General features: G+C 34.5%; 2 protein-coding genes across 2 annotated transcripts; both read right to left on the bottom strand.

Moving 5' to 3' along the window:
- Positions 1-5915: 5915 nt before the first annotated feature.
- On the bottom strand, positions 5916-9423 carry LOC128546871 (uncharacterized). Its single transcript, XM_053518269.1, has 6 exons — positions 9268-9423; positions 8796-8861; positions 8210-8359; positions 7748-7849; positions 6776-6962; positions 5916-6175 (listed from the first exon to the last, which is right to left on the bottom strand). The coding sequence occupies exons 1-6, from the start codon at positions 9268-9270 to the stop codon at positions 6129-6131; spliced, it is 555 nt and encodes a 184-aa protein (XP_053374244.1). The 5' UTR covers positions 9271-9423; the 3' UTR covers positions 5916-6128.
- Positions 9424-15254: 5831 nt separating this feature from the next.
- Positions 15255-20070, bottom strand: LOC128546870 (uncharacterized). Its single transcript, XM_053518268.1, has 5 exons — positions 20015-20070; positions 19579-19725; positions 17055-17156; positions 16445-16631; positions 15255-15468 (listed from the first exon to the last, which is right to left on the bottom strand). The coding sequence occupies exons 2-5, from the start codon at positions 19669-19671 to the stop codon at positions 15428-15430; spliced, it is 423 nt and encodes a 140-aa protein (XP_053374243.1). The 5' UTR covers positions 19672-19725; positions 20015-20070; the 3' UTR covers positions 15255-15427.
- Positions 20071-25693: the final 5623 nt, after the last annotated feature.

Raw genomic sequence — 25693 nt, 5'->3', positions numbered from 1 at the left:
ATAAATGGCGCATGAAATAGTATAGTAGGTACATGTACATTTTATTAGAATGAAAGTGTCAGAATTCGCAAAACATGACGTTGTGATAAGGTCAGTTTTGTCTGTTTGAGGATATTTAGAGACTATTTTTCATACGCACGTGTTTGTTTCATTATTGTGGAAAAACAGCCGGTCAACTTTTTGTTTAAATAATGGCTGGATTTTTTTCTCTTGAATAGTTCTGTTTAGTTCGGGTATTTCTTTTGTTTTTTTAGAATGCATGTAAAATTGCATTATTATGCAGTGTTAACCAGTGTATAGAACAATATATTATAACTGTAGTCATAGGATATGATTTATAGTTAGAGATCCATAACTCCTACATAAAGGAAACATTGTTGCCGTCGGGCTGACTCCCCTTGTACAACAAAATGTAGCTTGTGACTGCATGCGGATAAATCATCGATTTTTACATACGGATCTATAACTATAGAACGCTAATAAACATTGTGATTTATACACAGACAAATAAACAACATTGATATGATATACTCGGTGGAAGACCCGAGTATATATATTGACAAATATGTACATGATGAAATTATAATCAATAGGAATACAGACATACTCAGGCGTATGTATAGTGGACGCAACTTGACCCCGATGGTTGACCTTTGCATTATAATACATAATAAGGCTCAACCTACTATTGAAAAGGAGTGTACGTAAAACACGAGCTCCACGAGAAAAAGGAAATATAAATTTGTGTAAATATAAATTAGTGTATTGGAAAGTTTTAACTGATCAAATGTAAGTATATATACTTTGATACTGCACTGTATACAAACTAATTCCATATAAATATACACGGCTACCCTAAGCACCCTTGATTTCTACAATGAAATAATCGATATGAATAATCAGCCTAAGGTCAACCATCGCGGTCAAGTTGCGACTACTATACATGTAGATATGTACATATCCTGACAGACATACAGGTAAGATACAGGCGGACAGGCTACTTAAAACAGAACAAATGAGGGTAATGCAACGTAACTTACAATCAGATAGTATACAGATTCATGGTTAGAGATCAATGACTCTTACATAAAAGGAACATTGTTTACGTATGAATTTCGTCCCTTGTTCAACAAGTAAACTAATATCTTGACTGAAGAAAACTGGAATGAGTAAGAATGTGCAAAATGGATGCATTGATGTTGTGACTCTTGTTCAGTAAAAGTGGACTCTCCCTATGTATGAAGCAACCTGAAATAAGTAAAAATGTACAAAATGGATATATTTATCTTGCGATTTTTGTACACGAAAGATGGTGTATAGATATTTTCAACTGGGTCTAGCGAGACTGATGTGTACTGAACCATGTTTCTATCTAATCTATGCCATATTGATAATTGTAATTAGACGTATTTGACGGCAGTAAAACTACACACTTTCACTGGGCTGTGGGACCCTTATCTCTGATCTCTCGAGTCGCATCCATGTATTTTATCACTCAACCATTGTTGTTTCACCGGCATCATCATACACATTATAGCCAGCGACCCAGCAGTTTGTAAAGTATTTCTTTCTTTTTAACTTTAACACTTGAAAGGCCAGATTTTCGCGATAAGGTGCATGCAATCTGTCGGCACTTCATCATATAACTCATATATCTCGTATTACTGTCCTTACTGATGTCTCTATGTAGTATGATGAAATTAGCTTGTTGTCGCTGGAAATTTACATTTTTTAACTTTGAAGCAAACCCGACATCTTGTTTCGATCGGAAGTTCTGTTATACTACTTTGATTAAGCATCTATTTTCTTATACATTGGGTTGGGCTGACTAAGAGTCACAAAAATAAACGAAATAATATGAAACAAGTTCATTGTGCCAATTTCACAGATTGTGTCCGGCTCAAAACTCTTTAAAATGAAGAAAACAGACTTTGACACTGTGGAGATATAATTACTGATTTTAAGTTTGCTCATTGCCTTGCACATTACCTTTTAAAAGTAATCAAACAATTTTCGTTTCCTTATGGTTCTTATTTATGCGTGTTTCGTGTCTGCTGTTACTTTACTTGTTCAGAAGATTCACTACACTATTCTGTGACTTGGAGAATGATAGAGATTAGGAGCGAGTATTTGGTGCAGTAAATCGGTTTAAGCACACAACTGGTACCTTATCACGCGGCGCCCCTGTTATTTTCGTATATGTGTTTTCAGTAATACTTGTCTATTTGTTTCACAGTATTTCTGCGCAAAATCTCTCTCCTCCACACATCCATACATACATTGTTAGACGGTATGCTGCTACATGTATTCCTGTTAGACTTTTGTTTCTACGTATTATCATTGAACAAAAATCCAGTGTGAAAGTTTGTCGAAAGCGTAAGAAAGTAACATTTGAAAACAGTATGTCACAAGAAAATTAAGACATGAGTACCATTGTTTACATAAATGTTGATCAAAATAGTCAATACATTTGACAAAAAAAAAAAAAAAAGCAACGATTGAATGCACTCTTCAGAAATAAATGTACCCGCATAAACTTTTCAATTGTTATTTTTGGTGACAAGGTGAGCTTTTGTGATCACCCTTCGTCCGTCGTCCGTCCGTGCGTGCGTAGGTCCGTCAACAATTTCTTGTCTGCACGATAGAGGTTTCATCTATGATTTTATTTTAACCAAACTTGCACACAACTTGTATCACCATAAGATCTCGGTTCCTGTCTTGAACTGGCCAGATCCCCGTTATGGGTTCCAGAGTTATGGCCCTTGAAAGGGCCAATATTATCTATTTTGACCATGTCTGCACAATAGCAGCTTTATTTATGATAAGATTTTTACCAGACTTGCTCACAACTTGTATCACCATAAGATCTTGGTTTCGTTTTTGAACTGGCCAGTTTCTGTTATGGGTTTCAGAGTTATGGCCCCTGAAAGGACCAGAATTAGCTATTTTGACCTTTTCTGCACAATAGCAGCTTCATTTATGATTTTATTTTAACCAAACTTGCACACAACTTGTATCACCGTAAGGTCTTGGTTCCTTTCTTGAACTGAAGATCTCGGTTCCTTTCTTGGACTGGCCAGATCCTGTAATGGGTTCCAGAGTTATGGCCGCTGTCAATGGCCAAAATTAGCTATTTTGACCTTGTCTGCATAATAGCAGCTTCATTTATGATTTGATTTTACCCAAACTTGCACACAACTTGTATCACCACAAGATCTTGGTTCCTTTCTTGAACTGGTTAGATTCCGTCATGGGTTCCAGGGTTATGGCCCTTAAAGTTCCAAAATTTGCTATTTTGGCTTTTGCAGCCATATAGAGACTTCATTTATGGTTTGATTTGATACAAACTTCCAAATATCTTCAACAACAATAAATCTTGGATTCCATGATGAATTATTGAGTTATTTTATATCTGATTACCTCCCATGATTGTAATCAAAATGGATTTATATCAGTAAGTACTGATAGGACTTATTTGAAATTTCATTATTGTCATAAGTTGGATTGAGACAATCAGGGTAGAGAACTATGGACTGATTTTATGTCAAAATACCTCCCTTTATTTCAGATTTAAATGGGTATATCTCCGTTACTAATGAAGATACTGATCTGAAATTTCATTTATGTCAACAGATGGACTTGAACAATCAGTGAAGATACATATTGACCGTCGTTTATATGACTGGAAAAATGTTGAAAAAGACGTTAAACTCGAACACACACACACGCGCACGCACATTGACTGAATTTATGACAAATTACCTCCCTTTATTTTTTATCTAAATGAATACACCTTAGCAGCTGCTAATGAGATTGGTTTGAAACGTTATTTATGTCTTCCATGGTAAGAAATAGTCATATTAGATAACTCTTGATTGAACATTTATCGATATGAATACTTTATTAATATATTGTTGTATAGGCTTGCACTCTGTATCTTCTACATGCATATACCAATGCATGATTACCTCCCCTGATTTTAATAAAAATGGATTTATCTCGGTAAATATTTATAGAACTCATTTGAAATTTCATTATTGTCTTTAGCTGGACTGAGGCAATTAGGGTAGATAGCTTTGGACTGATTAATGTCAAATTACCTCCCTTTGTTTCAAATCAGAATGGGTGTATCTCAGAAACTGATGAAGATACTTATTTGAAATGTCATTTGTGCCATCAGATTAACTCGGACAATCAGGGTAGATAACTTTTGACTGAATTTATGACAAATTTACCTCCCTTTATTTTATGTTAACGAATATATATCAGCAGCATCTAATGAGATTGGTTTTAAATGTTATTAAAGTCTTCCAGGGTAAGGAATAGTTATGTTAGTACAAAAATGCAGCATTTGAGCCTAGGACCCTCAAACTTGGTATTGAAATTGGCCCTGACTATGTCAAAAGGGACTGTTACAAGAAAATGTTTAATTCTGATGATATTTATTAATAAGGTGTATGCCTATGTGCTCTATGGCAAAACTTGATCATAATTATCATTTTGAGCAATAGTACTCAGGTAAGCGATATAGGGCCATCATGGCCCTCTTGTTTTTGTTTCATCTGGATGCATAATTGTGGTGGTCCGACGTCATATCTTTTCATATTTTTTTTTCAAATTAGTTATACCTATTTTTAGATTTTGATGGTTGAATGTATACCATATTTAAAAACACGTTTAGCATCGGTCTATATCAGCTTAAAATGCAAACTTTTATTTGTTTCGGGATGTGTGTCTTTTTTTTTTATATAAATGTACGTTAATGTAGTTTATTCTAAACTCAGAAGCTAAGATACACCTTGCTCTGGAACAATGTTAATCATTGCTTTCATAAAAGTGTTGAAATAATGATTTATATAAATCAAATGTGTTTAAGATAAGTATTTGATTCAGTGTTGTTATATTTTCTGGTCCTTGGATCATGGAGTCCATTCAAAACATGTGTAATTGAGTTCCGCTTAGGCCAGTGCTAGAGGGCGTGAGAGATGTTGTATTGTCCATAACCTCTGAACAGGCTCAGTCAAAACGAGTATGCTATTATTTTGCTCGGTTGCATTCTATGCTTCCAAAGGATATTCTTACATATTTTATTGGCTAAACCCCATAACGGATGGGCGAACAATTTTTCGGCAAGACGGTGAGCATGTGCATGTACCATTTTTCGTTTTTGAATACTGTCTATATGGCATGGCTTTTCCTGATTTACGTTTGTCCTTGCATCTGATTCTCCATTTATTTCATTTATCGCTTGTCTTTATGTTTCGAAAAAAAAAATGCAAATAGCTTAATGAATTATACAGCAGGAAAAGTTTTATCTATGACCTTTACTCTTTCTTTGGCTAACCAAGACTGTTAAGTGTCTCACTTTCACAAGCCGCTGGTATAGCAACGAACCTTGTTGGAGGGAATCGAAAGCATAGAATTTATCAGTTTAACGACCGGGGGTGGGGTGGGGGATGTTTTAATGACTGAACGTCTTAGTAAAAGAAGCGGGCTGAGTCACATTTAAAGCCAAATAAAATTTGTGAAAAGATCCTTTGGCATCATAGATGACAAATAGGCAACATGAATGCAGACTTGGTTTGATTGATTCTGTTTATGAGAGGTAATGAAATTTGCAACACCCGTCACGTCTGAATAGTGACATTTCTATGATCGCGTCGCTAATGACGTCACCAGATTTCACAAAATTGCACAGTACTGGAAAATAAGTACAGACAGTAACACTAAGTTACAGCTATATAATTCAGCAGATGTAAAAAAAAAACGCCCAGTTCTCTTCGAAATTACTTAGACATCAAACCTCATGGAAGATCTTAACATTCGAAATTCAATATTCAATAATATAAATACACATCTCTCAAGTCCAATTAAGAGCTCAACCAACTGGGGAGAAATAAAACACATAGTCCATGTTGATGCTTGTTTTAATCTTTTATTTTATGAATATTTCAGCTGAACATTTAAATTATCCATTCTTGAATTATGATTTTTCCCTTTCGTTTAATATTGAGACTCACACTGTAATATATATCGTATATGTATATCAAAGAAAAACTCTCCAGAGTGTACATATTATGTTTATCAAAGTCAGCTATGCAAAAGTGTTGTCGAGTTGTACCTAAATCCTAAATCAGCGGTGGGCAATTTTCTCCGATGCATATGAAACACCACACTGAAAAAAATACATAGATTTAAAATAAAGCAAATTAACATTGTCACATTTTATATCTGTTCTTCAGTTTGAAATATTTGGTATGATTTGTGTGCCTATTTTATTTAAAGCTTTAGTACGTATAGTTCAGATATAAATGGCAATTAAATCCGTGATATTCTACGAGCGTAACCATTTTACCGTTTAAATATGTAGTGGTTAAAGCATGTGGTGTGATTCTTAAGTTACAGTTTTAAGCCAAATTTGCTAACATCTGGGAAATCAAAATACAACATAATATAGGGACGACCGATGGCATGCGCTTTTGGATCCAAATGTTACGTGTGATCTAAAAAGCAAATGCGTCCGTCAAACATAAATAATTGTAGACACTGTACCAAATTCTAAACAAACTACCGGTGAATTTTTGTGGATCATTATGTACCAATTTAGACTTTCTGAAAACAAACAATGCCGTATAACCTAATCTTGTCAACGTGTATACCTTATTTAAGCACAATTAATATAGTCGTTGAGGATTTTACAGTTGAATGTTCTACTAATTCTTTTCCATGGTACATCGTATTTAATGGTAAGATCAATTTGAAAACGAAAACTTACATGCGTCTTCCGATAGCACTTTAGTTGCTCTTTTAGTAAGTCTTGTATCTTTTCGCTCGAAGAACTGTGAGTCATAGTGTTCACAGAAAGAGGCTATACGTTTGCCATAACGGGACAAAAATGGCATTGGAACACGTTCCTGATTCGTGCAGTCAAATCTTTGAGTTATTCTGTACCTTCCCTTGTTCTGAAATGGGTAACATAAACACGCGCTAAACAAAAATAATTAATACTAGTATACAACACGAGTTACCAATGTTTACATGCAAGTATGTACGTTTATCTATGTTAAGTATGCTGACTTTCTGCTTTAACTAAAGAACTACAGTACTATAATTGAACTGTTTCGTATTTTCATTAGATATAACGTACCGACTAAAACATTTAGCTTCATATTCTAATAGCACTTGATAGGTCTAGGGGCAAGAGGATAATGAATCAAATTTGGGAGTACCTACATCTGCCTGGCCTCGCCCTAACTTCCAAAATCATTTTTTAGATTAGTATTTAACCTTTTGCCGAGGTATACACCAGACCTTGAAAAGTTTATTACCTTCAAGAGACAAATTTTTGTCGTAATGAAGTTTTGTTGTTAAATAGTTCAGTCAAGCAGGTATTGGACATCATATTTGCGAACTGCAAACAAATCATTTTCTTCAGCCCTTACTTTTGGCCCCAACTATCGTTTTAAAAGAAAAACAACAGTAACGTAAAATGCTTGTTTCAACGCAAAATTAAAAGAATTAATTGCATTTTTTTCAAATGACAGGAGTATGGGTCGTGAAACTATTTTGTTGTCAAGTTCATGGGTCCCGTAGCATCCCCTCTCTGTCGATAGATCTTTAACTTTTAAACTTTTATCCAATGCATTATATTATAGTGTAAATATGGATCTGTTTCGAACAACAAGTGCTAAATATTTAATCAAAGTCTGCATAACGTTAGTACAACCCGTTATAACTGACACCTTACTGTTTGAGCCTCAATAAGTTCGTCCTTCATCCCCTCCATTGTATGTCTGGATTTCTGTATGTAACACCTTTTGTTCGTGACATCTTTGATCGCACTATATCCCTGGACAGAGACATACAAAGAGAAATAAAGTTTTATATGAATCCTCAGTGTTCAAATGAGGTTAATATTGAATTACCGGAATAAAATTTCAATTTTGCAGTAAAGATTCAGATCTGGGATTTTGTATTCGGCTCTCGTGGTTTTTTCAAGGTCGAATAACACTCGGCGCTTGCGCGCCTCATGACATCCGATCTGGTAAAATCACTAAAAGCGAATACCGACCCAGACCGAGCTACTTTTATAATAACCCTATTTTGTTTTGCACTAACACAGATGATACGCCCAGTCATTCGCCAAAACACATTTTAAAGACAATGGAAACGTACTTGGTAAGTTCAGTGTTTGAAATAGTTACGTTACCTCTGCAAAATCATGAAGATTTATTGTTGGAGTTCCTTCTCCAGTAATCTTAGAAACTGTGACAACAGCATATTGTTCTTCTTCGTCAAGCATAATATCTTCATCAGCATATACGTCATCATTATCTGCGAACGCCCGTACTGGGTGATACTATAGAACATGTCAAGATAAAATATTCCGTGTCAAATATCTATTATATATTATTCAACAATAAGTGTTAAATGAATGTAAGAAAGTTTTGTATATATTTTCATAATAGTATTATAATCGCAACTTTTTTCTACTTTCATCATAGTATTGCAAAACAGTTAAATGTGTTTTTACAGACTTTTTGTTTCAATCAACCAATGTCAAATTATAATTTTAAACTGTTTTGGAGTTTAATCCGTGAAAGTCTTCTTTTCCTGAGAAGCAAAATATATTTTTCAGCCGTATTAGTTATACATCTTTTCCTCGACTACAAAACATGTATGAATTTCTGTTTGAATTAAAATATAGTTGATTTACATACAGCTGTAACCATTCGAAATGAATTACGAGATACCAGAAATTTGTTAACTCGATATTGTTAATATTTAGAGCTTACCTCGGGTATTGCCGCCACTACCGAGAAAAGAATAAAGAAAACTGCCGGCAGAATTTTCATATCGGTCTGAAAATAAGATTAATCCTTTTTCTGAGAAGATTTAATTTGCAACAACGTAGTTCCCATGTAAATCATCATTGACAAATGCATGCTTAGATTTTCATATATTATGTTTTGTTATTACATAAAGTGAACTTAATTCAAAGACCAAGTGACTATAGATAACAATTGTTATTCATAAGACCTTTGTTTTCAATATGCTTATGTTGGTATTTCAAAGGAATATTTTTTGCCGACGTCTTTTTTGTAACTGTATCTTTATAATTTCTAATTCTCCTTTGTTTAGATAAATACTAAATGTTAAATATTAATGTATGTAATACAAAAAAAATGTATAAATGGATATAGTTAAATTGATTTAAAATTTGAAATTTCTTTCATTCAATTTTATATTTATAAAAAAGTAACTAACCATCTTTCTGTCCAACGAAATCCGTCTCTTTTTCAGTTAGAATTAGTATTTGTGTGCTTTATCACATGACAAAACCTATGCTGTTTCAGGCATTAACGTACATTTTGTTCTCATTTTTAACGAAAAACTACCAATAAGAAATAAACATGTCAACCACGCTATGCAATGAATTGCTATACATTTTTAAACAGTTGCTTCCTGCTTTCTTGCGGGTTAAAACTGAAGAAAAATCAATAGAAAATAGCCACCTTTAATGTTTAGCCTGCTAAATTTCTAAAATGGACTGGTCTATCATTCAATCATGACGGTACCATTTATTATTTGAAGGGGTATTCATTGAAAATTTACTGACTGAATAGCGACCAGTGCAGGCTGATCTTGGTCTGCACTGGTCACAAAGGTAGAATAACTTGCCACTAGCAGGCTAAAGGTTAATTGGAAATTTTCGTCAGTGCAATACGATTGATATCGCTGAAAACGAGAATAACGTTAGTTAAAAAAGATTCATTTCAATTATTAACAACAGTTTATTGTAGACGTAGCATTAGTTTCGAATGAAGAGGGCCTTACACTGCGTAACTTGTGGCATAAACCATTTGTAAATGTTGTTGTATTGTAACCATATGCCTTGTAACATCAATGATATATATATGATACTAATTATTTAGGTACAGTATGATACGGCCTGGTAAAATATACGAGAGGCGGGTACCTCTGAGATCAAGATAGTGTTACAATAAACCTTTTATATCAACTGAAACACAGGTGTAGAGTGGGTTTTGTATATAGGTGGATAGTTTGGCGCCCAACGTACATCGTCTTGCTTGAGATGAGAGAAATCAAAATCCGTATTGCACTAGATCGAAATCCGATTCAGTATTTTTGCTTCTGCCTGGACTTCGTAAACTCAGAAAATAGTTCGTTCTTTCAGGGGAGTTTATGGTATTTCTTTCTGAAAAAAATATATGTAGAGGTATCTAACAAAAGGATCGCTGTAACTTTGATATGGGATGTATTCGGCTCTAATGGATTTTGCCAAGCTGTCCCATAGTCGAAGCTTGCACGCTTCATGTGACACAAATCTTACAAAAATACACCCTAGACAAATAGAACATCACAGATCAATGACTGTTATAAAGGGTGTTCTGAATGTAATGATATTAACCTCAAAACTGATCAGTACATCAATACACTCCAAATATAAAAACGTAATAAAGTAAAAATTGGAGACGTACGTCATAAAATAGCTGTTTGAGCAATACGGTTAGTATTTTTCAGTGTTTAATTGAAATATAACTCTTTTTATTTTTTAAAACATTTCAATATTTCAAACAGTAAAATAAACATGAATTAATTTAACTGGTACGGAACTTCACTCGGACGCGGAGACTATGACTTCCATTTTCGTTAAATTATTACTATGATATAGAGGCGTATACATGTATCAATTTCCATTAAGAACGTCGAGATATACGCATATCATAATATACGCGCACCACAATTAATCTTTTAGCAGTATAGAACTGTTTTAATATTCAGTTATATATCACGGACATGAAGTAGCAAGGGTATTTTGGTTAAATTTGGTTAAAACTATTAAAATGATTTATTTTCGTTAAAGGAAATACAAAAAATACGTGTGACTTAGGCTAAATTGGTCCCCAAATGAACGGAAAAATGAAAATCCAGGAGGCAATAAAACTTTAATTTTTCAGATGTTAGAAAGTTGCAAGACCCTCTTTGTATACATATCCTTAAATCAGTTCGAAAAGCATCAAAATATATTTATGTTCTCCTTGAACATCTATGGCTTTCCAATTTTCAAAGTTTTGAAATTAAGTAGTGCATCTTTTTTAAAAATAAAATGTTTTGTAATACAACAGGAACAGATTTTGGACAAGGAAAACTTAATTTTATTAAAACCTGCTGAACCAATGTCTTTCGGCTTCAGTTGTTTTTTTATTTAATAATTTTAAAAAAGTACTTCCTGTTAAGTTCATTTACTGAACAGTAGAGTGATAAGTCGGAATAAATACATCATTTTGACAGTTGGTTTAAGTTCTTTTGAAACGATTGCGTGACTCTGAACCATTTTTTGTTTTCAAAACAATTCAGTTTGACTCAGTGTACTGTAATGTGACAAATAGACAATTGGGATGATAGCTAATTATAAGTTAGGCACGAAAGGACAGAACAGCGAATGAACTTTAATGAACTTTGTCCGATATGAGAGTCAAGATTCAGTTAACGTTTTGAAATGAAAAATCAACAGTCGATGTTCCTATGTAGTTTATAACTTATGTCAGTATTTTCATCAGCTATATGCACAAAGGTAGAAAATGCTGACTTTTCCTTAATGTAGGCCAAAATCGATATGGAAATAAGTTTTTGCCTTTAAGTTATACAGTTTTTTTAGTTCACCTGCCACAAAGTGACAAGGTAAGCTTTTGTGATCGCGCTGCGTCCGTCGTCCGTCCGTGCGTCCGTGCATCCGTAAACTTTTGTTTGTGACCACTCTAGAGGTCACATTTATTGTGGGATCTTTATGAAAGTTGATCAGAATGTTCATCTTGATGATACCTAGGTGCCATCAAAAACTAGGTCAGTAGGTCTAAAAATAGAAAAACCTTGTGACCTCTCTAGAGGCCATATATTTCAAAAGATCTTCATGAAAATTGATCAAAATATTCATCCTGATGATATCTAGGTCAAGTTCGAAACTGGGTCATGTGCCTTTAAAAACTAGGTCAGTAGGTCTAAAAATAGAAAAACCTTGTGACCTCTTTAGAGGTCATAACCTTGAATGGATCTCCATAAAAATTGGTCAGAATGTTCATCCTGATGATATCTAGGTCAGGTTTGAAAGTGGGTCACGTGCCATCAAAAAGTAGGTCAGTAGGTCAAATAATTGAAAAACGTTGTGACCTCTCTAGGGGCCATATTTTTCACGGGATCTGTATGAAAGTTGGTCTGAATGTTTATCTTGATGGTATATAGGTCAAGTTTGAAACTGGGTCAACTGCGATCAAAAACTAGGTCAGAAGGTCTTAAAATAGAAAATCCTTGTGACCTCTTTAGAGGCCATACTCTTGAATGGATCTTCATAAAAATTTATCAGAATGTTTAACTTGATGATATCTTGGTCAAGTTTGAAACTGGGTCACGTGCCATAAAAAACTAGGTCAGTAGGTCAAAAAATATAAAAAACATGTGACCTCTCTAGAGGCCATACTTTTCATGGGATCTGTATGAAGGTTGGTCTGAATGTTCATCTTGATGATATCTAGATCAAGTTTGAAACTGGGTCAACTGCGGTCAAAAACTAGGTCTGTAGGTCTAAAATTAGAAAAATCTTTTGACCTCTCTAGAGGCCATATTTTTCAATGGATCTTCATGAAAATGGATGTGAATGTACACCTTGATAATATCTAGGTCAGTTTCGAAACTGGGTCACGTGCGTCAAAAACTAGGCCAGTAGGTATAAAAATAGAAAAAACCTTGTGACCTCTCAAGAGGCCATATTTTTCATGAGATCTTCATGAAAATTAGTGAGAATGTTCACCTTGATGATATCTAGGTAAAGTTCAAAACAGGGTCACGTACCTTAGAAAACTAGGTCAAAGGTCAAATAATAGAAAAACCTTGTGACCTCTCTAGAGACCATATTTTTCAATGGATCTTCATGAAAATTGGTCAGAATTTTTATCTTGATAATATAGGTCAAGTTCAAAACTGGGTCACATGAGCTCAAAAACTAGGTCACTATGTCAAATAATAGAAAAAACGACGTCATACTCAAAACTGGGTCATGTGGGAACAGGTGATCGATTTAGGACCATCATGGTCCTCTTGTTTTATACTGTTATGTCGTACTTCTATGTTTGCATATTAAATGCGTACTTGGATGACAGTTACATCCTTAAGAGAGAAAGGTATGTAAAAGGATTTTGAGAACATTGTTAACGAACGTGCCATAAACTTTGAAATATATAACAGAGAACTTGAATACAATTGTTGTTTTACAGCGCCTTCCTATAGTCAACGGAGAACGTATGTCACAAAAGTTACAATTAAGCAAAACTATTTCGCTAGAAGCTAACAGCGAATACATAAACATTTTAAAGTCCTATTATTAAAATCGTCTTTTTTACAAAATGATGTTATGAAATTTCGGGAATTTATAAATAAGAAGGTGCCCCGACAAAGTAGATCTTTTACAAATTGAAAAAAAAAAACTGTACTGGATATTCAAAATTTATGACTGCCCCGTGAATTATGCAAAATTATATATAATACCTGTATTATCATCAAGAAAGTAAATTAGAATACACAAAATGAATTTGGTCATTTAAATCATATATTTACAAAATACACTTTTATTCAAAAGTTTCTGAAAGCTTAAATATTGTATTAGAAAGATTGGCTTTGCTCAAGAAGTCGAGAATTTCCTTATTCGATCTTAACTCAAGGTCTGACTTAATATTTCTGACAAAAAGAATGTTTAAATCCTAATTTTGATTACAACTAAATACGTATAAAAACCGATAAAATTTAGAAAACATAAAATACGTGTAGTTTCCCTAATCCGGTAGGTACTTTATGAAATAGTAACAGGCAAATAACGATCTTTGTACCAATGGTCGAACTGGGTGAGAAATGGCCGATTAAAATTATTGAATTTCGGTGCGAGATCATATCTCTATATCGTATTAGGATTATGGTATGTTATTTACTTTGGGTCAGTCTGGAGCAGTTGTGTATTTCGGTTCTTATGGGGAAACGCGTCGGTACAATTACACAGGATAATTATTCAAAATAAGATAAGGTTTTTGGTTTTTTCTTCTTTGAAATGGGTGTAGCTATGTGTGGCAACTCTGTGAAAATTTTCCATTTTTATAGAATATATTGGCAACTATATCCAAGTTCGAATAACATCATATTAGAAAACATGGGCAAAAAATGAGATTTGTTCTGCTGTGGATATGAATTGGCTATTCTGGTCAGATTTTATTGTAATTTTGCTGAATAAATTGATGAAACCAAAGCAACATTTTCATGGTTTGTGTCTATTTTTTTTTTGTGTCTCAAAAACGCATATTTACAGACTAAATTGTGCACATTTATGGCTCTCAGAGGTGAGATTGGGTATGTGAGTGTGCAACTGGGCTGCAAATTAGAGTACAACTGACAAAATAGGGCAAAATAAGCTTCAATTAAGAGAACTGGTTAAAAGTTATGTTGGACAGCTATTTTGGTGGAAAATGGACGCAGCGACACGCGATACTGAAAATGCCCTTAAACCTTGAAAACTGATTTTATCAAGCTGAGACTCGGATGTCTTCCGTGTAGTTAAGTTACTGGTACTATACAAATGAAACTGACACTATTATAGAGAGCCAGGTTTACTTATAGGCCTAACAGTACTAAAAGGACCTACGTGGGAGCTATCTGGCATAGTCGCGTAATGGCGGATAGGTTATCGAACACTAATTCTTCACTTGCATTGTTGAATAAGACTATTGTTTTTAATGAAAAACCTCTAATTTTAGTATGTATCGTAATAACAGGTCAAAGCAGTTTGATTTTTGATAAATGACTGGAAAATCTCTTAGAAGATACATGACCCTTACTTAGAAAATACATGGGGTAATTTTAAGGTATGTAAAACCTGTACGTTTGAATTCAGTTAAAAGTTGTTACTGTCTTAGTAACATATGCAATACTGGTACAGAATCTAGGGACACTGGTTATGGTTAATTGATGCAAAACTGAATTACTATTGAAAACGGCGTTCAACCGATTGAACAAACATCGTGTGCTTTATCAACGCAATATCTTTATAGCAATATAAATGGACAGTGCATAAAGTGAGGCGCAATATCTGTCCTGCGCCAATATCACAGACTGAGAACCAGTTAGAGTCCTTATAAAATTACTTTATTGACATTATTATTAGAATACTTTGAATAAAAAACAAAAATATCACAAATTGGAGAAATGTACTTTATTTTTCATGTCACTTGCATTTTATCTAAATAGTCACAGACAATGTAAGGTAGTCTATGGAAGTATACAACACTCGACACATTTCAAACACATGATAAAGTTAATCAGTCTAAATCAATATGAAGTCGGTAGCGGTCTGTAGTCCTGGGGATGTTTACTGCCAGCACCCATCATACAGGCAGAATATACACCAAACTGGAAAACAAAATAGCATATGGTATGAAAACATAGAATTCAGCTAATTTTCTTGTCAAACATGTCTTCAACTACCGTTTATTAGGACAGGTCCTTACATATAATAATCTGTCACTGGTCGCAAAACGCATACATCTGGAATTCTGTATGGTGATGTCTTATATGTTCGTGTTGTGTACTGTTTCAGCACAATTCTAAGTATCAAGCCTGTGGTGTTGGTGCAGTCTTTACACAATGAATGCTATGCACTTGCCACCCACTTGACATCCATTTACTCTAATTACTAAAGGCTACCGACTTTTGAATTAGGAAGAACAATTCCATTTGAACAGAAATAACTTCAGCCCACCCGCTAAGCTCAATAGGGAGAGCGCAGATCTATGGATCGCGGTGTCGTGGGTTCGATCCCCGGACGAGGCGTATGTTCTCTGCGACGATTTGATAAAAAGACATTGTGTTTGATATCATTCATCCTCCACCTCTGATTCATTGATTCATGTGGGGAAGTTGGCAGTTACTTGCGGAGAACATGTATCAAGGAACACTGGTTAGAATAACTGCCTGCAGTTACTTAACTGAAATACTCACAGTACTATTGAAAGACAGCGTTAATGAAGTATCTTGTGAACTAACGTTTTATTAGAAATGTTATTTTATTAAACAAAGAGAGAGAGAGAGAGAGAGAGAGAGAGAGAGAGATTATTAATAACTGAATGATATTTTGATAGGAAGGTAAATGTGAAGCCCATATTCATCAGCACTTAGACTTGTCTTCTGGCTCTGTCATTGTTAAAAGAACCGATTGTAATAAACTTTGCAGAAATGTGCATTTAGCAGCTACGAGCAAGTCGTTCAAATTTCACTGGTTCAAACTTCATTAATGCGAAGTTAAGGCAAATTGATTATTTGATATTGGTGAATACAGACCAAGTGTTTACATTATTCATCGTTCTAATCATATAAACAATATATTTACGAGCATTTTGTGAAACAATTTTCGTCGATCTTTTCGTCAGTTTTACATCTTTCGGTTGAAAGAAGCGGGAGTCGTAGTTTTCGCAGAACGCTGAAATTCTCCTACCATACATCGGCAGCCACGATTTGACGATAGGTTCTTGTTTGATGCAATCAAATCTCTGTGAAATCTTGTATTCACCATTATTCTGAAATCAGCGAAAAGTTGCAAAAACTTTGGAAAAATTATGTAGATTTATCATTGTTCATTGGAAAACAATAAATTGTGCGCTTACTTCGGCTGATTAATGATTACAAGACACCGTTTCAAATGGAACCAATATTGAATAATATCGATAAAAATAGTATAAAATGACTTGACTGCACAAATCTCATTGTAAAGTAGTGACTGGTACCCGCGTTTTATTCAAATCATTACGCAATAAGTTTTACTTGTTTAAACATAGCATCTACAAAAAGAAAGAACAGTTACTATGAAATGAAATATAAACAAAATCATATTCAACAATTTTTGAAACTTTACATAGTGTTTGTAAAGTGAGGGGGTGTTTATATATGAAGCTTATAGAAAAAATAATACGTGTATTATTCAATCTGTTCAACTGACTTACTTTCACGGCCTGATAGATCTCGTCTTTCATTCCTTCCATTGTATGTGTTGATCTCTGTATATAACATGTTTTATTCGCGACATCTTTTATGGCGGAATAACCCTGTTGATAGACGAATTTTAGGTCTGATCAAATATAGCAATAATTGTTATGAAGTAATTGCTGTATAATGGGTGTACTGCTATTTAACTATTTCAGATAGTTGTTACTGGGATCCTTTTCAGTGCATGTATCAACAAATTAACTAGTTAACTAATAATTGATCGAAATATGTTTTGTGACGTAGTTCTAAGAGTAGAGATTTCTGGATCAATTATAACTGTAGACTTGCAACATTTTAGTAGCACTTATGATTTGTATTACTTTTATTATGTTAATAACAAGGGTGCAGAATGTCACAATATACGCCCGTCACAGCAAATTTGTTTACACTAGCACCTGTATTTGCAAATGGAATTTTAATTTTCTAGTTGTTTACAATGTTGTTTTTTTTAGAAATTATTGTAATTCTTTTATTTTTCTAAGTCCACAAAAAAAATCCTTACCAGGTAGAGATACCTTAAAATACACCCAAAATTTGAAAGTAATATCAATGTTGTACCACAGAAAAGTGGTCATGGTTTTTCCCTACGGTCAATTATAAAAAAGTTACAATGTAAGTTATTTATAGTAACAACTAAGGGAAGTTAATCTTTAAAGAGAAAAAAAAAAAAAAAAAAAAAAAAAAAAATTACAAGTCCACATAAAAATCCTTACCAGGTAGAGATAGCTCAAAATACACCTCAGAATTGGATGTAACATGCATGTTGTACTACAGAAAAGTGGTCTCGATTTTTCCCTACGACTTGTAATGAAAAAGTTACAATATAAGCTATTTATAGTAACAGCAAAGGGAAGTAATTCAAAAGAAGGGACCAGTGCATGACACTCCGTCTCATGATGGTGTACAATTGTGCCAAGTTACATCAAAATCCCTCCATGCATGAAGAAGAAATGCTCCAGACAAAGTCATTCTTGTATCTGACCTTTGACCTTTAAGTGTGACCTTGACCTTAGACCGAGGGACCTGGTTCTTGCGCATGACACTCCGTCTCATGCTTGTGAACATTTGTGCCAAGTTGTATCAAAATCCCTCAATGCATGAAGAAGAAATGCTCCGGACAAAGTTTTCATTCTTGTATCCTTTGACCTCTAAGTGTGACCTTGACCTTACCCCTAGGTTCTGGTTCTTGCGCATGACACTCCGTCTCATGCTTGTGAACAATTTTGCCAAGCTACATCAAAGTCCTTTCATGCATGAAGAAGATATGCTCCGGACAAAGTTTTCATTCTTGTATCCTTTGACCTCTAAGTGTGACCTTGACCTTAGACCTAGGAACCTGGTTCTTGCGCATGACACTCCCTCTCATTATGGTGAACAACTGTGCCAAGCTACATCAAAATCATTCCATGCATGAAGAAGATATGCTCCGGACAAAGTCATTCTTGAATTTTTCATTCTTGTATCCTTTGACCTCTAAGTGTGACCTTGACCTTAGACCTAGGGACCTGGTTTTTGCGCATGACACTCCGTCTCATGATGATGAACAATTGTGCCAACTTTCATCAAAATCCCTCCATACATGAAGAAGATATGCTCCGGACAAAGTCATTCTTGAATTTGACCTTTGACCTCTAAGTGTGACCTTGACCTTAGACCTAGGGACCTGGTTCTTGCGCATGACACTCCGTCTCATGATGGTGAACAACTGTGCCAAGTTTCATCAAAATCCCTCCCTGCATGTAGAAGATATGCTCCGGACAAGGTCTGTGGACGCCGCCCGCCCGCCCGCCCGCCCGCCCGCCAGGGGCGTTCCCATAATACGTCCCGTTTTTCAAACGGGCGTATAAAAAGCAGATAAGTTTATGAATCATGCAGGTATCAAATTAGCCTCAAACGTGTGTGAAATTTAGATTATACAGTTGAAACGCTTATCTCAAATTTCCGACTATATAGAAGACATTTTCAAGTCCTGTCCCTAAAAAACGTGCAAAAATATTTTAAGTCGGATATCGGTTATCTCGAAGTAAAACTTCCGATCCCTTAGAATTCCAAGTTTCAACTGTATATCACTGAGTGCACCGGAGCGGTAATCCATTTTTATAATTCTAACACGACCAGCAAATAACCTACATACATGTAGAGCAAAATCTATCTCAGGTTATTCTGTAATAAACCACTCGCGTAAAATGATGTCATCCGACCCAGGTGCGTAGCACGGTCGTAAAAAGTAGTTACCATTTTTACTAACTGTTGATACTAGTATGTCGTGTTAGAATCGAAATAACAAGTTCCCAAGTGTGATTTATCGTAGAATAACCCGTGTTTTTCATTCTTATGCGAAACAATATATCACTCAGGCTTACGGCCTTCGTGATATTTTCTTACGCATAAGAACTCAAAACACGGGTTATTCTACGATAAACCACGATTGGTAACTTATTATTTCTTAATTACACACAACTGACAAAGACCATAACTTACCGAAACAAAGTCATGAAGATTGATAGTTGGAATTCCTTCTCCGTTAATCTTTGAAACGGTGACAACAGCGTACTTTTCTCCTTCGTCCAACATTATGTCTTCATCAGCATACACGCCGCTTGCATAATATGTGCGGACCTTATGATACTGAAAAAAGATAAAAAAAGATCTTCGTCCATGTGCTAAAATGTATGTCTTTGTTTCCGAACATTTAGTGGTTGAAAACCTATTACCATATTTTTGAAACCTAGAGTTTTTTCACTTATCGCATTTGCCTTGGAATAAATACATCCTCAGAATTTCTTGTAAGATGTCAACAGCGGTTCTACTATTATTATTTCATGTCGCTGCGTTCTATGTTTCAAATGCATAACTTTAGCAATCATCACTTAAGTCTACTAAAAGTTAATACATATAGTGAAACGAAAAAATATACCTCTGGCAAGGCTGCCGTAGACGAGATAATCGCCGAAAGGACGACGTATACAGCAACTGCTTGGCTAATTTTTCACATTTAACCACAACGTAGCTATAAATGAACACTCATTAAAAAGATGTAAAATAGTTTCTGTAGCTCTATGACAAAAGGAGCATTGGTTATCATGAAAAATACCCATTTTGTAACAAAGATGATTTGTTCCTAAAATTCTGAGGTTGATTCTGTACTGTAACCACAGTAGTTTTGAATCTGTTGTAACTTTAAAGGGTAAACTGTACATCTTTTGCCAATCAAAGTTAAAAGGATTTATCTCATTTATCCATTTTTGTTGAGATATTGGTTTGTGTTTCGTTGTAATAAATGTATCGTACATAAACCTACATCCCTGTCTTTGTTTCAGAATAATTTTAAATAAAAGAGGTTGTAATTGGATGTTTTCCTTCTTTGCATTATGTGAAACATGTAAGGTTGTAAATAAGCTCGGATTGCAGCAACAATATTATTATAATGCAAAAAGTTATTTCCTTCTATATTATATAATTGAATTCTTGAAACACATCAAACAATAGCAGATTTCCATCCTTGTCCCTAAAGTTATTTACTAAATAAACATCTTTACAAATGGAATTTCTAATTAAAGACAAAATGGTTTTCTGCCTATATGAAATTTATGACTATTAAAAACGGGTTCTGAAAGAAAATTCTCCCAACTTGTTGGAGTATTTAGAAAAAGTAATTTGTGTATTGCTGAAAACACATCTTTTCAAAATGGGGTTTTAACTGCCGATACTTTCGTTTGTAAAAAATATGTGCCATATTTTTCAATAGAGTTAATCCATGAGTATATACTACTTACTAGATCATAATAACAAGAGTTACTTTTCAAATACCTTCTGAACCATGAACGTTTCTTAATCATCCCCACTTAAAGTCTTGCTTTACTGTACATTGTATCTCGTTTTACTTTATCTGGGCTATAATTCCACAAAACCTTAAAGAGCATATCCTCTATTTCCTTTATTGTTTCGCGTAAGGGGATGAAAAAGGCTAGCAAAAAGATTAATTTTTGGTATTGCTAATGTTTCCAAAACAACATTTTTCCAATAGGAGTTAAAATCCTTCTAGACCAAATTGTCAAGAGAGTTTTAACTTCTTCAATTTTTGGGCCAAAATTTAGTTGTACAATATCTTCTAAGTCTGTTGTAAAATTTACTCCCAACAACTTAAAGGTATTTTCCCACTTAACAGACAAATCTGGACAAATACAGTGATTACTGTTCCTTAAAGACCCCTCACGACCTAGTGACCTACTTTTTTCACCCACAATACTCCATGAAAATCATTCTTATAATACAGGTATACTAATATAAAGCTATACTACAAATTTTCAGGTGGACAATTTAGGCCCTTCCTGAATAAATGTGTTTTCACAACTTCATCTGCAATCATATTCAGTCGATCTTTTTAATATAGTTTTAAGAACACATATGAATAACTATCGTACACTGTAGAAACAAAATGTGATTGAAATTTAACACAATACACTGATTTCTGTGTATATTCCTATATTAATTCAATAAAATGTTAAGACATTAAACACATTGTCTTGGCCTAATATATGTCACAGTCAATTTGTAACTAAACTCTTGTATATCTCAAATTGTTCGTGCAAATATTGTATAATTTCCATCATGGAAATAGAAAAGAATACAGTTATTTTGTGGCGCGTCTTTAAAGCACCAATCCAAATTGCTTCAGTTTAATCTACATTTACGTGAAGGTCTGACATTTCTGCATAGAACTTTAACATGTTTGTAGTATTTCTCAGTGACTTTGCTGAACCATCTAGAAAAACTGTGGTGTCGTCTGCATATTGTGAAGGTTTAAAAAAACCTGATTGAATATTTTAATACCTTATTTTGTTTTATCAGCACATAGGATGAATAGATAAAGAGGCAGTGGATCACCTTGGCAACAGTCCCGATGTACATAGAACCATTCAGATAGATGGCCATTTACAATTACACAAGACTGAATATTTTTGTAAACGACTTAAATCTATTTTAAAACATCACCACCAAAATTAAAAAATCTTAGTAAACTAAACATAAATTTCCACGATATAGAATCAAACGCTGTTGCAAAATTAACCAAAAGTAGCATCCCTGGGATATTTAGTTCTTGTGTGCAGCTCATTCCATCATAGATTAGTCTTACGATATCACCAATAAATCTCCCTTTAAAAAAAACACATTGATTTTCACTTATCACAATAACAATCGAGGATTCCTTCGATAAGAAGCAAAATCAATCCTCGCATCTATTTGCAAACGACCTTCTTCTTCCATGTGCAAAACTGAAAGGACCCAAAAGGAGATTAAATCGCAACAAGTATATTAATATACCAACAAGACATAAGCTAAAACGGGCCCTTATAACAGGATAAGAGCTCCTTCAGTAACAGGTTTTGAATGGTCATCATTAAAAACACATTGTTGTTTCTTTTTTATCTTCCACAATGTGTTCGATATGTTTGAAATTATTTTGTTATCAGTAATATTTCAAATTGTTTTCAGCATGATTTAAACACGGTATATTCTAAACTGTTCTGACCAGAATTATTTTCTACAGTAGCTTCAGTATTGAGAATAAGCTTACAAAGTATATGGTATTTTTTGACACTTTATATGCATTTCCTTCCAATCTGTCTCAATTTGCTACATCCTATTAAGGAATATTTCTGAGTTTCTTCTATATGTGTAAGTTATATAACATCAAGGGTTTCGATAATATGTTCAGGTGATTTCTGACTCTCTACCGTGCCTGATTTGATAAGAACGTGACGTCAAAGAACTAAAGGCCTATTGCATAAAGTTTCGGCTGTTTTACCAAGATGACGTTACCTTTAGTCCTCCTGGGATTATCTATGTCTTTTTATGACACCAGTAATGCTAAAAAGCGAAGCTTTTGTTATACTACACTTTATAATATAGTATTAAAACATAAAATATAATGAGAGGTGTCCGTGGTCAAGTGTTAAAGGTCTCTGACTCCGAATTACTGGCCTCCTTACCACACTGGGATCAATTCCTCGCTTGGTGTATAGAATTCTATCTTAGCAAGTCTTCCCGGAGTGTCATGATTCTACCCAGATGACCACCCTTGCCTAAATGCTCGGAGGTGCACCTAACTGTATCAATATTCGGCTTACGCCCGAACCCCACTAACACACACACACACCACCACCACCACCACCACCACCACACACACACACACACACAAAATCACCCGCACCAATTATTTAACGGTATATCAGATTCAAATTTCATACTAAAACATGAACAATGATTTCATATACTTTATGTAAACATAACCTCAACAGGTTTATGTTTATTATCAGTACCAAGCATTAGGTTTAAAATAGTAAACACAGTGTGTGTATGTACATAAATAAACGCATAATGTGTACTACCACTACATAATACTGGCTAACCGCCTCGGTAGCCTAGTGGTAGAGCGTCCGCTTCGAGTGCGGGAGGTCGTGGGTTCGATCCCCGGCCGTGTCATACCAAAGACGTAAAGAATGGTACTAGCAGCTTCCTCGCTTGGCGCCCAGCATTAAGGAGATAGTGCTAGGACTGGTCAGCCCGGTGTCAGTATAATGTGACTGGGTGGGGTATCATGCCACGTGTCTACGGCGTGATATTCCAGTGAGGCAGCACTATAAAGTTGGGCATTGTGCTCACTGCTACAAGTAGACATCGTCTTATATATGACTGAAAAATTGTTGAAAAAGACGTTAAACCCGAACACACACACATACACATAATACTGGCTGATGTTTTAAGAATCAACTGTTACTGCATGACATTTAATTATGAATGTAATTCTACCGTATAGCGGGTTAATTCTGTGGGGTTTTATTCTGCTTATTCTGCGGGTCGAGGCAGTCACGCAGAGATAAATTTCGCACATTTAAACTATCAGCAGATTTTTTTGACGCAGAAAAAACTTTGATATTTCGCTTAATATAATGACCTGTTATCTTTATCTCACGAGTTATTCGTCTGTCAAATCATTCACACCGTATCGATTGTGGTTGATTGCTTTTGTTATTGTATCAATCTAATGTCCACGAATGTATAGTTACCGTTTCGGGCTTGTAATCTTTACAGCTGCGCCAACTTCACTGTCCTAGATTCCGACCTAAATAATGCCACCAAGACAACTGACGAGAACGTTATGCATTTGAGTCGTTAATTATGACGTAGTAAATGCGGTAGCTATTTCGCATGCGCAGAATTTACTTCCGGTTTATACAAACCGTAAAAATTAATTCCTGCTTTTCTCGAAGGTCGCAGAAATATAAAAAACGCAGAAATAAGCTAGGCCCATTTTAGGACAAAACCGCAGAACATTTTGCACGCAAAATTAACCCGTTATACGGTGCATGCAAACATAATTTGTATATTTAGTAAAGTTTAATGCATTCAATGAGGATTTTATACATTTGAAGTAAATGTGTAAAGATAAATTTAGTGAAATATGCCCAATGGATATCTTTAAATATAAATAACTCTAAAGCACATAATAATAGTTTTTTGTTTATGCAATGTACTTCGGAAATTCAGGGTGAAAGTGGTTCTATGGAAAATGTAAGTACTGAACATTTGGAATCAACTATTCATTAGTTTTAGAAACTCATCTAACTGAACACAGAGGGAAAATATCTCTTACTCGCATGAAAATTAAACAGGAAGATAACAGAGAAAAATATTTAGAAAAGAATATCAACTCCATTGAATAACAACAGGACAATGATTATTCTTTTGGCGGCTATAAAGCTAGAACATGCGAACTTTAAGGCAAAAAAAACGCAAGCGCTATTTTATAAGATTAAAAGCTAAATGGGTATCAAAAGGAGAAGAACAAACAACAGGAACTTAGAGAATAGAACTTGTGTATCAAAATTAATGAACTCCTTAAATTTAGCATCAGTATCCCTATCAACTAACCAGGCAAACATCGTGAGTGAAGTTGTAAAATCATATGCATAAAGACACAGAGAAAACATCGAATTAGAAAATATTATACAGAACGATGAAATACATATAATAAATGACGAGGTAAATAAATCATTAAAAGGACATTTCAGTCATGGTGAGAGGCTTGCAAACATAAAAAAATGGCCAATGATTCGTAACAAGGATGTAGAGGTTTTACTGCGACCTTTTGCAATTTATTCTGCACAGATATAGGTCATTTCCTGGGTAGGTCAAATAACCATGCTTTTGATACAGTGACTTAGCAGTTACTCTCGAACAAGAGGTCATAACTTTTACTACCAAAGAAAATAAAGATAACGAATTCATTAAAACTGGTCCCCTATAGTTTCACATACAAATGCATATTCAAACCGCCTAAAGTTTCTTCTTTCTACATTTCTGGTAACATTGTTTTCTCATGTCCATCATGGGAAATAGTAAACTTTATTCGAAATTACTTTAAGACAATTTGTGTGATGATCAAATGTGTAACTGTGGTTGTATCAAAGAAGATAAAGAACAAATATCTACTCTTTTCCACACAATGTCAACAATTGTTTGTTGGTACTCAACCGCATCATCTCTTAAGTATCACAAAGCGTCAGTGGCATCAGATTGTATACATAAGATT

This window comes from Mercenaria mercenaria, chromosome 11 (assembly GCF_021730395.1).
Source record: "Mercenaria mercenaria strain notata chromosome 11, MADL_Memer_1, whole genome shotgun sequence".
Lineage (NCBI taxonomy): Eukaryota > Metazoa > Mollusca > Bivalvia > Venerida > Veneridae > Mercenaria > Mercenaria mercenaria.
The sequence above is the reverse complement of the archived record's forward strand: the minus strand, read 5'-3'. Positions and strand labels throughout refer to the sequence as shown.

Bases quoted from the DNA above. Each gene is read 5' to 3' on its own strand.
- LOC128546871 (XM_053518269.1), bottom strand. The intron at 8,360-8,795 runs GTAAGCTCTAAA...CATGTTCTATAG, and splicing joins TAGTGGCGGCAATACCCGAG to TATCACCCAGTACGGGCGTT. The intron at 6,176-6,775 runs GTAAGTTTTCGT...TATTTTTTTCAG, and splicing joins AGTGCTATCGGAAGACGCAT to TGTGGTGTTTCATATGCATC.
- LOC128546870 (XM_053518268.1), bottom strand. From the start codon at position 19,671: ATGTTGGACGAAGGAGAAAAGTACGCTGTTGTCACCGTTTCAAAGATT. The intron at 17,157-19,578 runs GTAAGTTATGGT...GTCTATCAACAG, and splicing joins ATCTTCATGACTTTGTTTCG to GGTTATTCCGCCATAAAAGA. The intron at 16,632-17,054 runs GTAAGTCAGTTG...CGCTGATTTCAG, and splicing joins AGATCTATCAGGCCGTGAAA to AATAATGGTGAATACAAGAT.